Source organism: Melospiza melodia, chromosome 2 (genome assembly GCF_035770615.1).
Source record: "Melospiza melodia melodia isolate bMelMel2 chromosome 2, bMelMel2.pri, whole genome shotgun sequence".
Classification (NCBI taxonomy): Eukaryota; Metazoa; Chordata; class Aves; order Passeriformes; family Passerellidae; genus Melospiza; species Melospiza melodia.
In genome coordinates this window covers 16,110,232-16,126,462 of record NC_086195.1, presented here as the reverse complement: position 1 = coordinate 16,126,462, position 16,231 = coordinate 16,110,232, and the positions used below count along the sequence as shown (strand labels likewise).

General features: G+C 39.4%; 1 protein-coding gene across 5 annotated transcripts in view; it reads right to left on the bottom strand.

Moving 5' to 3' along the window:
- SH3KBP1 (SH3 domain containing kinase binding protein 1) overlaps nucleotides 1-16,231 on the bottom strand; it is a 211,463-nt gene that overhangs the window by 108,200 nt on the left and 87,032 nt on the right. Inside the window, exon 1 of one of the 5 annotated variants that reach the window (XM_063182743.1) lies at nucleotides 7,960-8,103. The exons of the other annotated variants lie outside the window; for them this stretch is intronic. Coding sequence (XP_063038813.1) covers nucleotides 7,960-7,972 — 13 coding nt within the window. The 5' untranslated portion in view covers nucleotides 7,973-8,103. Of the gene's footprint in view, nucleotides 1-7,959; nucleotides 8,104-16,231 lie in introns of those variants that run through there. 5 annotated transcript variants of the gene reach the window in all.

Genomic DNA, 16,231 nt, shown 5'->3' with positions numbered 1-16,231 from the left:
TCATTCTTCACCATCTAAACTAAAATGCTCCTAAACTGACAACTTTACACAACTGCATTCCAAATAACTTAAATATAATAAATACCTTCTATGTTGATGGCTTCTTTGATTGTGCAAGAGAGGCTGGCTATCTGCCCTAAAAATAGCATTCCCACTATGATTTCTAACATCAAATAGCAACTGATATGCTGATGTTTCCTGATGTGACAGATGGCAGTTGTCATGCTATTTAATAATAAGTATTGTGTGACTCTTTGGAGAATATTTTTGAGAGTAAGAAATAAACAAAATTCTGGATGTTAATAATACATCTGTATGAATCCTTCCCCCTCCCAATCCATAAAGTTATTTTATTACTGTACACAAAATCTAGTGAAAGTCTGCATTTATCTCTATTAGTCTCATGGTTGTGTCACTGCTCTCCCCTCTCCTTCCAAATCTTTCTCTAAAGGAATACCTAAGTGAGGGGTAGCTAGCCAGCAAGATACACAGATTCTATGTACCAATTAGTTGATTCTATGCACCAATTATTTGTTCCCTCTGATCTAATGCAAGACAACAGATCCAGCAGTGAATACCTTTGTTTTTAAGGAGAAGGTGCTGAGGGTCCCTATGTGCATGCTAACGCTTGGTGCACTTGAGAAGAACATGAGATGAGCTCTACAGCCCTTTTTCTACTGGTGTGGCTGGAACAGACTAACTTTAAATGGTCTAAAGTTAGGCCAAATGGAAAAGGAAATTAGTAACTTATATTTAGAATTTTGAAACAGCGAAGGAAACAACTAAATCTTTGAGGCCACAAATCTAATTTGTGGTGTAATCTAGGTGGTGTTTGATCGGATCCTTAAAATGGTGGTTTTGCCTCTGACAGCAAGAGGCCACAAAGGGGCTTCCTCCAGCTGTAAACATGCAAGAGAGAGCATCCTTTCCATACATTTAAATCCTCCTCTAGCATTAGCAGGAACGAAGGGGCAATGACAGCACATTGGCATTCAATGCTTACCTTTGTAAGCAGCATCAAGAGCTGAGGCAATGCTACACTAAAAAAAAAAAAAAAAAAAAAAAATCGCACTGGCACTTAGGTGCTGACATCAGACCCAGAAAAGGGCACAGACTGACAGCTCATGATTAGCTGGAAAGCACAGCAGCAGCAGAAGCAACATAGGAAGTAAACTATTTCAAAGTTAACTGGAATTCTCAAATCCAAACTACCCTTTTTTAAACTCAAAACCTCTGTCACAAAACAGATGTTCATATGGACATGTGCATGTGTGAGTGGGTTATATGGTGGTTTCTGTAGACTCTAATCTTCCCTGATGCCCATGTCTTTGTAGCCTATCCTGTTGCTCTATGAGGACAAAAATGACAAGATGAAGAAATTTCCTGTCTTCTATTTCAGATTTTCCTGCACATGACATTATCTGCCCATCAGTCTCAGTCTGACTTTCGATTCTTCCATCTTTAAAGCTGTATCCGTAACTGGGGGGAACTGGTTCAGTCAGTGTCTCCTGACTAGATAAGCTGAGCTTTGATATGATTCAGATAGAAACTAGTTCTAAATCTAATGTGTAAAAAGATAAAAGGCAACTATTGCATAACTAAAGATGACTTTTACACATATACGTGTATAGATTTTAATCTATGCACCTATATGCAGCTGCTTTGCACAGCCAGCCTTGGTGCTTACTGTATCCCCTTTTCGTTTTTTTTTAAATAACTGAATTTTTTTCTTGGCTTAAGACAGTTTAAAGGAGAACACTCTAAAATGAGTTTTCCCCCCTTTGATTCAGCCAGTTCCTTTCTACCAATAAGCAGAAGCAAAACACGAGTTATCCATGACAACTGTGTGTATCAAAATGCACACGTTAAGAAAAAAGGTAGGACTGCAAACTTCCTTCCAAAAGTTAGCTGTTTTTAAGAAAATTACCTAATTAAGAGCAAACGGCATAAAAAATGTTAATTTTTTAAATTACTTAAAGTGTATTGAAGATAGTGTTATAAGACTTCAAATGAAGTCTTAGTCATACTAAATTCTAATGTGGACTCTGTCACTATCTTCCACAACACAAGAACTCCATCCTCTTATCCCCACCCACTAGCAAAAACACCATTCTGATTTTAGAAGGCTCCAGAATGGTCAAGTTCCAGTTTCCTTCTTTTCCTGGAAGGCTTTGGCAGTGTAATTCTGACCTGTGGTTTGACATGTCAATTCCAACTCTCTCATCACCCACGTGCTGTTAAAGGGTGAATGGCTTTGGATGGATGACAAAAAACACCTGCTGAGGTCTAGCAGAAAACAAAACTGTCTAGCAGAAAACAGAATGAAGATGAGAGGGAATATTGGGTGGGGAAATACACACTGGGGGTGAAGATGTGTTTGTGAGAGAGGATTGTTTAGTTTGGGTTTTTTGGTCTCATTTGAATTTGTGGCATTGGTATGCCAGAGAAGAGAAAAATAAACTGAAGGAGCTGAGGGGAAACAGAATATCTGAGGTGCTTCCAGTACTCTCTCAAACGGGTTATGTAAAGCTGCTGTGTTCTTCTACAGGCAGATGAACTGGGAATTGCTCTGCTTTGACATGTGCAGCTAAATCACAGAGACTGCAGGACTCCATCAAGCACAATTAAGCCACAATGCAGAATGGCATCACTGCAAGTAGTGCATTACTCTGAGTGTGTTAATGTTCTACTGGTACCCAGGAGTGTTTTCTCTTGCTAGACTCCACAGCAACACTTCCAACTTTCAGCCATCTGGCTGCTGCTCTGGATTTTATGGCCAAGATTTGTCTGTGAGGAACCTGAATGGCTGGAGGACACCTTTTTTTAACACCATCTCATTTTAACACATATGCACTGACAGAATAACAGCAAGCCTCATTGTTCAATTAATTTATTCTTTTGTTAAAAACATGCAGCAGTAATCAGGCCTTTTAATGGGTATAATTCTTTTGCATAACAGCAGTAATTAACTGAAGCAACTTACAGCAAAAACATAGTACTAGTGGTCAAAAGCTTTTAGGAGAAAATTGCAAATTAACTAAGAAGTTAATTCCATATGCACAGCTGGAGCCAGGCTTGTGCGTGTGACAGGCAGAACCACAACACTAGTGAGGCTGAGATCATCACTCAGGCCTAACCCAAAGCAGAAGGAAACATCAGATAAATATCTGTAAATAAACTCAAAAGACACTTCCAAAGTTTAACCATACACTGCCAACATTTTTTCTTTCTTAATCCGAAAGTTTTAAAATGCACATAAATGGAATAGAAACATAATCAAGAATGCAGTTAAGTCATCACAAGCAAATTAGACAAAGCAACTCCAAACTAACAGGAACCCTAGGACTTTGCATGCAGGCTACATACTTTGTAATCTATCTTTAAGAAAGAAAGTGTAAAATACAGTATTAAACTACATAGTAAACTCAACCACATGCAGAACTGAAAATGTGGTAGTTTATCAAATATACAAATTCTAGTACCTGTTAAACTTCATCATCTAAATAGCTTCAAGAAATACTGCAGACAATAGATATCTGTAGCATCTGTATCTAAAGAACAAGAAGGCATATACAAACCAAAATATTCTTTCTTGGATGACAGACCAAGTTTAAAAATGCAAGTTCAGAAACACAAGATTTCCAAATGGCCCAAACAGGTCCTTTCTCTTGCCATTTTCATTGTATATACATCATGGGAGAATCCCAAAAAATTTTATCCCCTTAGCTAAATTTTGAGATAGTGGCCAACTACTTAGGTCTTTGCTGTTATTTTGTATTGATCTCTAGAGAAAACATCTGAATAAACCAAAAGCAAACATGAGTTGCTGCTGCATCTTTGCCACTTTTTGTATGTTCCATCACATAATTCACTTAAGCTTAAGCTGCCTGTACACATCAGCACTTCCAACACACAGTAAATGACATAAAATAGCTCTAAATTGGAAAACCACTGTGCATAATCAGTTTTTGTTATGTTCTCTTCACCATAATTAAACCACATGGATTCCTACACAGTACTCTCCAAAATTATTAGCTTTTTACTACCAGCTTGCTGTCTTGACTTCTGGCCAACTTAAATAAAGAGTAAAATTCACAAACACCTCTAAAAAGTGATGACTTTCTTAAAGACTGCCAACAACTGTGCTACCTCATTTTAAGATACCAGAGTATCCATCCTTTTCAACAGATTTTCAATCTCTAATGACATTACATTGCAGGTCTTACTCTGATCTCTGTTAGATCAGTTTCAGATAAGCCTCTCTTAGCAGTGGAAAAAACCCACCACTGTCAACACTTTATTTTCATTCCAAGAGGTAACAACATGCATTAAACAAATGCATCAAGAAATGCTGAAAAGATGCAAAAAATACAGAAATTACTTTTCTGCTTGCTGCAGTCATGAGAGCTAATACAAAATGAACACATGCAACAAATCAACAACTTAAAAAAAACCAAAACTCTTTTTCATATTTGGCATCTAGGCCATCAGTCAGTTTTGTAATCTAGAATTTTATTTTCCTCTAGACTATCTGTACAATCTGTTCATTTTGCCATTAAAGGCAACAAAACCAAACAGAAATTAGTAACACATCCACAAACAGCAAACACTTCACTTTCCAGTTCAGCAGTGCTCCTAAAGCCTAGGAAACTACATTAAATTTGCCTTGAAACACAAGCCCAGAGACAAATCCTAAATTCTAGAAAGCTAACACTAGGAAGCCAAGAGATGCCCTGGCAAACTGGGAAAATGACTCAGCCAGGGTGGGACCAAGGGTCTCATTCTGCACCACGGACACTGAGACCCTGGGCAGGAGCACTCAGGCATGTGGCTCCTGTGGCAATTAAGCCATGACATTTCAAAACCTCATGGAGAGCTGGGCTTTGGCAGGGCTCCTCCCTGGGCTGCTGGCACGCTGCAGCTCAGCGTGCAGGGTTACACAACCACCTGTCCTTCAGCTCTGCTGAGAGGAAAGAGCCCCAGGAGGAGCCCTCAATTGCACTCCTCGTGTTCAGATTTGTTATTATTTCTCAGCTGCCATCATGAAAACTCTATAATCCAAAATAGCCTGCTGTCTTAAAGGGCATCTTATGCTATACTTTAGTATTTGAGGGCTGCACAAGAATGCAGGAATATATATCCAGAACAGCAATAAACAAATAGGATAAATTGAAATAAATCAATTCTTCTTGCTGCTGCTGGCCCTCTACCACACCAGGCACCATTAGCTCTGTGATGGCTGAGCAGAAGGTAGGTTTCCTGAAAGGCACCTCATAATGAAAGTGAAAATTAACATTCTTTGTCCCACAACTTCAAAAATTAACATTGGCACAGGATCCACACAGATAGTTCCCTCCATAAGTGGAGGAGAAACACTTCTCTATCAAGTAGATCAGATGTGTATCATTATCCTCCAAAACTGAGCAACAAATGCAAAAAAAGAAACAAAAGGCTGTTTTGGCAAGTCAGCCTACACATACTGTGCAGGGGGAGAAAAGCCACCTCAGGCAAGGTTGGAGAAAAAGAGGAGGCAGTTTTGCAACACCTGCATCTAGCCAGCTCTGCAGCATTTTCAGTTTTTGGTCATGAGAAACTCTGAATGCCACAGAATTTTTCCCATATATTTTTAGTTGTTCTCATCAGTTAAACAAGCCTCTGTGGCATTTATAAGCATTCATTTTTACTAAACTGATTAAATATTAAGAGTGATGGCTCATGGTAAGAAGGCTGCCCGCAATTTAGTTTTTTTAATATAGTGTCTTTTTCAAAAGATGCCACAAACAAATCAAGTTCTTTTGGTCTTCTTACTTTTTTTTTCCTAAAATATTTTAATACAGTCAAAAAGCTGTAATTTATCAAGTGAGTGTTTAATCAAAAATGCCAAAAGGTATAACATTCAATTCTGCCATCACTGCTTTGTAGCTTTAGTTCTCTCAAAAAGCAGGCTTTATTCCTCAAAATCCTCTGCTCCTGAGCACATTCAGAGTGCCTGGAGTGTAAGGGATTTCCTTGACTGCAATAATTAATGCTAAACCAACAACATGAATCCAGCATAAATGGAAAACCAAAACCATGGAGCGTCTTACAACCTCAAGAAAAGATCCTGGTCCAAAGTGGCCCAATAAAAGGCCCAATGTGCTCAACTCAAACACTTTTTCACAACTACACAACACCCTACTGGCCCAGTTGTTTTCTCATTGCTTCCTTAACTATTCTGTTTTCCTGCCTGAATATAAAGCCCCTTAAATCCTGCAAAGATGCATTTTGTCTTTACAATTTAGAATAACAAGGACACTTGGATGATAGAGATTCAGTCTATTTATGAGGGCAGAAAATGATGGGAGTGAGTTTGAACAATACATGTATCAATCACAGTACTTAAAAATGTCAGGACAAGAAAATGTTCTCTAGTAACTTCTTCTCCATAACTAAAAACAACCACTGCGAGGGTATGAAAAAATTAATGCACACAATATTTGTAATATATTCCTAATGCTTTATTATTCACAAGATTTACAACTACTACATACTTTTCCAGTAACATATTTCCTGTTCTGCATGAATTCAATATACAGATTAAGACTGTAGGATAACAACAGTGATAGGTTTAACCTTATTTTCCACCTGTTTATAGAGCCAGAGATATTCATAACCAGCCGACAATTCTATTCTATCAATTTGAAAGAACATTTAAAAATGCTTTCCATTTAAGCATTATGAACACAAAAGCTTTCCTAAAAACCTTGCTGCAATCTCAACCCACTGATCATTCATTACTTTAAAGACTTTTATATTTGTTACATGAAAAGCAATAGTCAAACTTTATAATTGCTCCATTAGTCACTGGAAGCACTGTCATGTCTCAGTATGGTGTTCACTCTTATCTAGAGGCCCAAGCACACTCTGGTGTCACCACACCCCTCTTCAGATGTTGAAGCTACAAAGCAATACAAGAAACAGCCTTACTCAGAAAGCTTCTAGACATGAAAGGAAACAGGAAAGCCCCTGACCAGAAAAGCAACTGAAATATGACATGCTGACAGGTAAGACAGCAGCCAGTGACCCCCTCAGTACCATGGGATCAACACCTTTTACAGCCCTTTTATCACGTGCTTTCATCACTACTGCAGGTACAAATATCCACTAAAATCTTGCTTTAAAAAGATCAAAGATAATCAGCTTTTTCTGATTAGTCTGTGGTGCTGTTAGGAGAAGGGGAACAGGTGAAGTCTGCAGACTCCATTGGCAGCCTTTGAATGATCAAGGAATTTCAAATTACTTTTCCCAGCCACCTCCAGTCATGCCTTGCATTCTGCTGCATTCCCACAGCACAGCTGCAGCCACAGCCAACTTCACTTCCAGGCTAATGCTCATATTTGTCCTCAGGGCTAGAATTATTTTCTGTGTTGTGAATAGCAGTAGCATGTTTGCTTACAGAGCTACTATGAGCCACACCATATCCTGATACAGTCATTAGTAAATATTAAGTTATCTACTAATATCAGTCTAAATATCTCTACAAAAGCCAACACCTGAGAACTCATATGAATATTGGCTGTTCCCATTAAGTGTGTGCTGCTTACATTATTGAGTAATGAAATCCAGTAATATAGAAACCTTTATTTAAACACCTAGCAACACCTAAGAGGAAAAAATTTACCAAAGCAAGTCTATATGACTCCATATCTCAGAGAAAAATTTCAAATCAAATACCTCACAAAAGATACTTGATATCTTTATGCTGCAAGGAAAGATCAATATAAATATTTTTAAGGCTTTGTGTAATTCACTATCTTTTGCCTTGCAAGACAGATGATGAAGGAAGAAAAATATCTGATAAGAAAAATATCATCTGCATCTGAGATGATTCATGCTTTTTTATTTACAGAAATAGCCCTTTAAGTAACTTAATACTTAACTTTTTTTTCTTGGAGTAAAAAGTGCTCTTAGACCACTTACCCAGTTTTGTCATTCTGTGGTGCTCACAGATGTTCAGTATCTTACAATCCAGTAAGAGAGATGAAGCCTGCACTAAAACTGCAATTTAAACCTTTTATAAAGACAAAAAAAGCATTTATACTTAAAAAAGCGTGCACTAAGGTAGGATGATGACTCTGTAGCAACAGGCTAAAGCAAACACAGCACTGTTTTATATCCTTTTCCAGCAGATTAAGTTTAACCCAGAGCTGGAATGACAGCAAATCTGATGACCATTTGGCCTTCACTCTGAGTGTAAACATGCTCTTGTAAATCAATTTGCAATGGATATGTATGCATGTAAAAGACCTCTGAACTCCGCACAGCTTAGTGAACAAAGCCAAATTTGTGTGTGGAAACAGAGGAAGACAGAGCGTCCATCTAACTGCAGAGCAGGGCTGCAGTACAGAACTTAGCACTTCATGGTGACACATCTGCTTGCAGACAAGCACAGAGTGGCTCTGCAAACACAACTCCTTGGTAATTTAACAGTGCACAGCATTGGCAGCCACTTCAGAGCCCTCAGTTCTTCAGTTTTCACTTCAGTTTGCACAGAGATACACATAAATGACAAGATATTCACCAATGTGTCTAGCCTTTCTCTTAAAGAGGGAGTATATCAATAAGCCCTTTTGAGTCAGAATAATTACTTCACATCTTATTCTGCTTCTGGTACTGTAAATGCAATGTGTTTTCAATGTAGAAACCCTCAAAGAATACACTGTCATGTTTGTTTTAGGTTGCAAAACTTTCATTGTAACAAATCTCGGTATTCCTAAAGTATTCTTTGGCACCTTCAACACAAACCTGGGGGGTGGAACTTCCCCATCCCTGAAGGGATTAGCATATTCATACAAGAATCCCACCTATGAATAGTGGCTGCAGAGAAATGGTCCCATACTGAAGCTGAAAACAGACTGCACTGAGCTAACCTTGAAGGATTTCATACCATTAAAGATAAGTGTCCTTTGAATTCATTCTCACCAAAGATCACCAAGTTCTGCAATAAGACTTTATTTGATGTACAGCACAACAGAAAATCAGTCTTCATGTTTCCCCAGGCCCAGCTGACTTACCTGTAGCCAAAGGCTGGATCACAATGAACAAGAGAGATTATAGTTCAAATACAGAAGAACCATTTCTCATTGAACCAAAGTGTTTGTGAGCAAATTCCTTCCTTAATACAAGAGCTTTTCTAGATTTTGAGATTCAATAGCTGATAACATATGAAGAACAAAATATTTAGACTATCAGAATACTGTCTTGGCTGCCCATTGTCTTGCATTATTTTTCCTGTGAATTCATAATCTTTAAGACATCTGTTAACTCAAGCTGGCAAAGAAAGGGATCTCAAGGAGGAGGAAAGCAAATGAATCATTTATCATCTGCCTTCTCTCCTCTGACTGATTCTCTGCTGATTTCAAATGATACAGCAACAGCTTCTTTATAAAAGGCATCACTGTTATCTTCCAATTTTGCCTATGTTAAATTTTTTTCTTCTACTCATGTGACCTGCCCTTATTTCCAGGGCTGGATTTACCTCTTAGTTACCCTGCACATATTCAGATTTCTCATCACTTTATTCTTTAGTGTATATATATATATATCATATTCTTTGATGCATATATATGCATCCTCTGTTTTAAATGACTACTGTGCTATGAAAGGGAGAAATAAAGGGCTGATAGCACATTCACCCAAGTAAATTTTTGAAGATAGGCAACTGAAAATTAAATTGTTCCAGCGCTGTCCAGCATGGAGCTGTGTGGTGTTAAAAGAAATAAACATAAAGCTCTAAAAGCTGCTGTGTTTGAAGTTGGCAGTTAAAGGATGCAATGCATTCCTGAGGCCAGCCCAGGACAGTCACCTGAGCCATCTGTGCCTGAGAGATGCCTAACAGGAGAGCCCTGGCAAGAGAGGAAGACACTGCAGCAGTGCCCAGCACTGCAATATAGCAACATGGCTTGGACCTTCAAGTCTCCTGGCATGGGCTAATGGACTATGGGCAACATTTACTCCTGGTAACCTTTTCACCTGTGCTGTCACCCCATCCACAACATATTCCTCTCAGTCTTTCCTGCTATCCTCTTATGCGGTCCTTTTTTTTTTCCAGGCACAATGACATTTTTAGTAAATATAGAGTAGTAAGTTTTCATTTCAAGACACTAGCCTGGGACACAGTGTGGCTTTAACCTGCAATAACTTACAACTTGTGCCCTGAGCATTCAAGACTACAAGTTCCTGTCTGTACAGTATATTTCTATTTGGCCAGCAGCCAGAAAAGTAGGGAAGTAGTGATTTTGATGGACTAGGACTGGACCAGGATCTCTGCTTAATGAACTACAGCTAACATTTTTCTTAATTTTTGTTGTTGCTGTTTTTGTTTAGGTTTCCCTACTGTGTGGATGATCAAACACTGGCACAGGTTGCTCAGAGTTCGTGGAGTCTCTGTCCCTGGAGATACTCAAAACCTAACTCAACGTGATCCTGGGCAACTGGCTCTAGCTGTCCCTGCTTGAGCAAAGGGCCGACCCAGACCTTTTCCAGAGGTGCCTTCCAATATGAGCTATGCTGTCACCCTATTTTAAGGCTATTCTTTAGAACCCTTATGCCCCATGACTCTGTCTTATTTCTCTGTCATTAATCTTCCTTGCCTACAGCTTGATTGCTGAAGTCCAACCAAGCCTCCCAAGCTTCTCAAAGGCATTCTCCTTCCTCTGAGCCAGCCTTTGACAGGTAAAGATACCAAGAGCAGAGTTTATTATTGCAACCACGTGTGAGCTGTCAGCAAAGCCACAGAAATCCAATTTCATATATTTGATGGCTTTCCTTGTTTACAAAGCACGTGTTAGTGTAACCCATCCTTCAGCTTGCCAGGCTGAGCCAAACTCCCTTACAATCTTATCTGCAGTAAATGCCACTTGGGATAAAAAAGAAAATACCAGAACTGTAACTATGAGGATTGGCATTTCACTAGGGAATAGCAGACAGCCTTTCTTTAGCACTTTTCCTTTGTCTCTTTTCTTCTTAACTGGTAAGACTGCCACTAAGATAGCTGAAATACAAGGTGAAATGAAACCTTCATCATTGTAATAAAAATACTCCAGAACAAACATTTATTTTTATCATCATAGAGAAGTCAGGAAGGTAAACTTCCTCATTTTTGCTCTTGATTTTATTTTGACAAAGATGACATAAGGTGAGTGAAAAAAAGAATTTTTTCTTCTGCCTAGAAATACGTGAAACTTCTATATACACCTCCATGAAACTTCTACGTACATCTCAATGTTATTAAATTATTTCATCTTTGTACAAAGAACGTGACATCCAAAGGCATCCAATAATTCTTTCATGAGCAGCAGAACTAGTGAAGCTTGGAGAACCATGGATTTTCACCCTGTCAGGACTCATCCCCATATGGGGCACCAATTGTTGGCATTGGTGCTTAGCACCAGTTCATTATCTTACTGTAAAATTTTCATACCTTCTCTCTGTGAATTTCCACAAGCAGCTACTCACAACACTGACTCCTTTTCTCTTTCTTCTGCATGGACAGCTGACTCCTTCCTGCCCCTTGCACACCCACCTGACTCTTCCTCCTCACAGCACAACTTCCAAATCCTCTGGAGCAGCTAACCCACTCTTTTATACCACTCATCCCTACTGGACACAGCTGTGGCCTGTTAATTGCAGGGCTGTTCCTGCTCTTTGGCAATCAGTACAGCTGCAGCTCCTCAGGGGTGAGATTGCCTTCAGCACTGTCTCTATTCTCCTACAATCCATCCTCCCACAGCACCCAATGCCTTCTAATCACCTCAACCTGCTCCCACCACATCTTGCCCCAGCTTCCACTTGTGTCCTACACCTGCACAGCTGGGAAGGTGATAGTAGATGCTGGGACTGCTTCAGAGCAGCACAGGCACTGACTAACTGCCCAGCACCCCTGTGTGACTTGGCCACTGCCTGTTGCCTCTCAGAACTGAGGTTTTCATTCCCTTAGAAGCACTAATTCCACTATTCCACTTTCAATTTAAAAGAACTATTGTGTTCCTATAATTATGGAATAATTATGTTCCTCTACCCTTTTGCCAACTGTAGCTGGCTTTTGAAACCTCATGCAGAGGGTTCAAAAAATCAAGGGGAATAGGGCGAATAAACAGATGCTCTTAAAAAAGTATTTGTTCCATTAAGAAATTAGAATAAAATTCCTAGTAGCAAAGACCCCCAGAATGTCACAGGACAACAGTGTCTTTGGTGTTATGATTTCAAGGACTCTTCTCTCATGGGCAAATCACTATTTATGTATTCAGAAAACAACATCAGAGCCTTCATATCATGAAATGAGGTTTATAATAAGTTTCCTACGGAACCTTAACAATTAAGTTTTCATGAAGATATACACCATTTATGAAGAATCTCTTAATGACAAATTTGTCTTTTCCTCTTCAAGGACATAGTAAAATTTTTATTTCAAAAGCAGTTCTGTCTCCCACACTACCTTTTTGGATTTGAAAAACAAGAAGAGTAAGGAAGAAAATAAAATCCTCATAGTTTTCTATATTGTATAGTAATCAGTTGTCTGCTTATGGAAAACAATACCCTTCAGCGTAGTAGTCGTTTCTTGGTGTTAGGTCCAGTATTTACACTGAAAAGCTGAAAATCTAATAAAACCTTTAATATCTTACATAATGAAATAGCTGCTAAAGATCTGTCTCCTTTACACTGCAGACTGCCAGAAAGTGGTCCATTTCCACAATAATTGTTTTTGGTCCCAAAGATAATGTAGTTTGCAATATGTTTCTAAACATTAACTTCAAATAACCACTTGAGCAGTGTCTCACTCTTGCATCAAGCATTGAATTTCACAACACAAATGGTGGGAAAGCCCCAAAACACAGCAAAGGCATAGTCCAAACAAACCTATGTGCTGGATTTTAACCACTCTGGCATTCTCTGGAAATGGTGAGTTCACATTTGTTTACCCAGTTTTTGGCACAGAACTTCCTACAACCTGACTGCAGAACATGTGCTGGTTGGGTTTGCAGTCTTCATAAAAAAAGCTTGTCTGCCCTTCAATTTCCATAATTCTCAAAATTGCAAGTAATGAACAAACTAAACATTCTGTCTCCTATTCAAGGGATCTATTGCCAACCACCTTTCCAGTGATGTTTTCTTACCCTGTATTTTCAGCTCTTTGCTAGTTTTCATGGATTTTAAATTAGACACTGAAAGGCTTCTGTACAGAAGTAACCCTGTCTTAATACACTGTTCCAAATGCCAACTCCTAAGCTGTACTGAACTTTATGTCAAAAACCTCTGCTGCTTTGCTTGCTGCAAGTCCCTCATGCAGCAGCTAACCCAGATTTCCCCACTCCATGATACATCTGGGCATGTCACACTTGCATGACTCCTCACCTCAATCCCCTTTGGCTCTGCCTCTAGGGCCACAACCATTTCCACTTCTGCCAACTCACTGTGAGTAGGGATGACTTCATGTCAGTTCTGATCTGTGCAAGGATGAAACTTCCTGCCAAATTAACAAACCCCTGGAATCCAGCTGCACAGCTCTGCTAATTCTATCAAGGGTGCAATGGCACGCAAGATCCCCTTCTGACCCTGCCACCAAAACTTTCCCTAATCTTTGTATTTTCTCCCTCCTCAGCAGCATTACACAAGCTACTTCTCTCCCCAGGTCAAAGCACTTGGCCACCACCCGAAACCTGCACCAGAACTCTGTCTAAGATTCCTCAGCATCATGTTAACCAAAGTGCTGGAGCTGTCCATGTCGAACCAAGCAATTCCTTCCAGTTTCCTGTCCCTTTCGTTTTTTGTTCTGTTTTCCTTAGACAGGAGATTTCCACACTTTCCAGATGCTGGGCAAGGCAGGCAGGCTGCTTTCATACCTTACCAACTTAGTTGCCTTTTTAATGGCATCTGTACACCCTTCACTACTTTCTCCTTCTGAATCATACAGTCTGCTACAAAACTATTGTCAGCTCTTATGCTGATGCTTTTGATCAATAATATTACTTTTATTTGTGAAAGTGGGCAAAATGTTCTTTGTGCATTTGAAAGCACGCTATCAGATTTACTATTTTTCTGCCATTATTGATTTCCATCTTTTCAGTGGTTTTTTTCATACACCACATAGGAAAATACCAATTTGCATAGATATAAAAATGTATGTGGAGAACTATTGAAGCTGACAGGGCTGTAGAGTATGCATTAAGAGAAATTCCTTCACATTAAAATAATTATGGAAGAACAAAACCACAACTGTCTAGGTTTCAAGTGTGTAATGTCTCAACAACATTTTTAGTTTTGCTGGGATAAACACTATCTTTTCCTAAAAATAACTGTTGAGTTCCTCTTGTCTTTTCCATTACTCCTGCTACATGAATGAGAAGTTACTTCCTCAAACTTAAAAGCTGTGAATAAATAGGCCTCTGGCTCCAGTCAGCTGTGTCAGCAACGAAATCCATCTCCAAAACAGTTCTGTGATTAAAAGCCATAGAATTGGCAGGCAAGAAGGGATCTGCATAAGAAGAATTCAGTATGCAACTGCAATGATGGTTTTTCTGGACAATGACCAATGCTTGTACCTTCCCAACACAAGAGAAAAGTGAAGAGCAATATTCACAATAGAAACTAACAAGAGAGCAATTTTCTTTAGCAGTTGATTTAATTGAATGACTATGAACCTGCTTTCAAAAAGTTTGACAAACCATCACACTCTCTCATAGAACTTTTGGAACTATTTCACCTGCAACCAAATAAAAGGCAGTAGCACTGATCCTTCTGCTCCTGCAGGTCCTGCAACACCCCTTGCCACCCTGTCAGATCAAGTGCTTGTGAAGCAGAATGAGGAGGTAGGCAAGGAACAGACCTGCTATTAAAAACAAGCTTTTCTCTTGCTAGTTTAAAGCTAACCTTGATCATTCTCCTCATCTGGCCCACAATGTAGCCAAATATTTGTACCAGAACACAGGAAGAACAAAAAAAGGAAAAAAAAGACTTTTTTTTGGTGGCAATGCAAGCTTAACATCTTCATGAAATTGCAGCCTCAGGCTAATATTTACATTTGTTACTTCTGTTTTCCACTACTCTACTTGCTCGATAACTGCCACACATGTGACTGAACCTTTTGGTTTTCTTAAGGTCACGGGACCTTTTTTATTAAATAATTTCCTGGAGACTTCCTGACCTCTTATGAATTCCCAGAAGTGACTGTGACCCTTATAATTTAGGATAACACTATGCTGAGTCAGTAGTCTAGCAGAGAATTCCTAGGTCTAAAAAGCACCAAGCCTTATGACTGCAGTTGCAAAATGAAGCAAAAATGGCTGACACTGCATCTTGCAGCTTTTGCAGAGCTAGATACCAGACTCTATAGATCAGGGACATCTGGAATCTAACAGGAGTCTAACAGAAGCCAGAACAAAGTACATCTGGTACTAAATGTATAGTAATGAAACATGTTTGTACAGGACAGAACAACCAGCTTGGAAATATAAAATAAATCCCTGAAATCCTTAAAGAGGTCTTAACACTGGCATCAGGCTTGGACACATCATTAATAAAAATATTATCATACTGTAATGAAAAAATATATTAACAAATTGTGTTATAAGTAACAGTATTATGATGAACAGAGTTAATGGAAAGTCAAAATAGCGTGGTATTAATCTGAGAAGTGCCATAGTAGCATATTTTCAGTGCCAGGCTAAGTACTCCCTGGGTAGAGAGCTGGTAAAATCTGGTCCCTAGACAAAACAATATCAGAAACAGATTCTGATGCAGCCAAGTATTTCTTGGGGAAAAGCAGATATATCCTGGGCTGTCACAGTGGTGCCAGTGCTCTCTGGAGGTCTGTGGGACACAGTGGCAGATTCACACAGCCACAGAAGATCCTGCAGTACAAGCTGGAGTCGTGAGAGCTTCACCAGAGAGTGCAGCTCAGACAGAGACCATGCCAGTGGCACATCACCCCTGCTGACTGCAACAATCATTCCCAGCTAGTTTGGGCATCTGCAGGGAGCTGCTTCTCACCACGAGGAACTCTGCCCAGCCTCCACTTCTGTTTCTAAATAAAGTCGGCGCCGAAGTTGGGAAAGAGCGGCTCTTGCTGTGTGACAGATAATAACAACAGCAATAATCTTTCATATCTCAGTCCTGCGCTTGGGGCCAAGAATCAGCCATCAGCCACTTGTCAGCACTTCCACATTTCACTCCCTTGTCAAGCACAACCATCCTA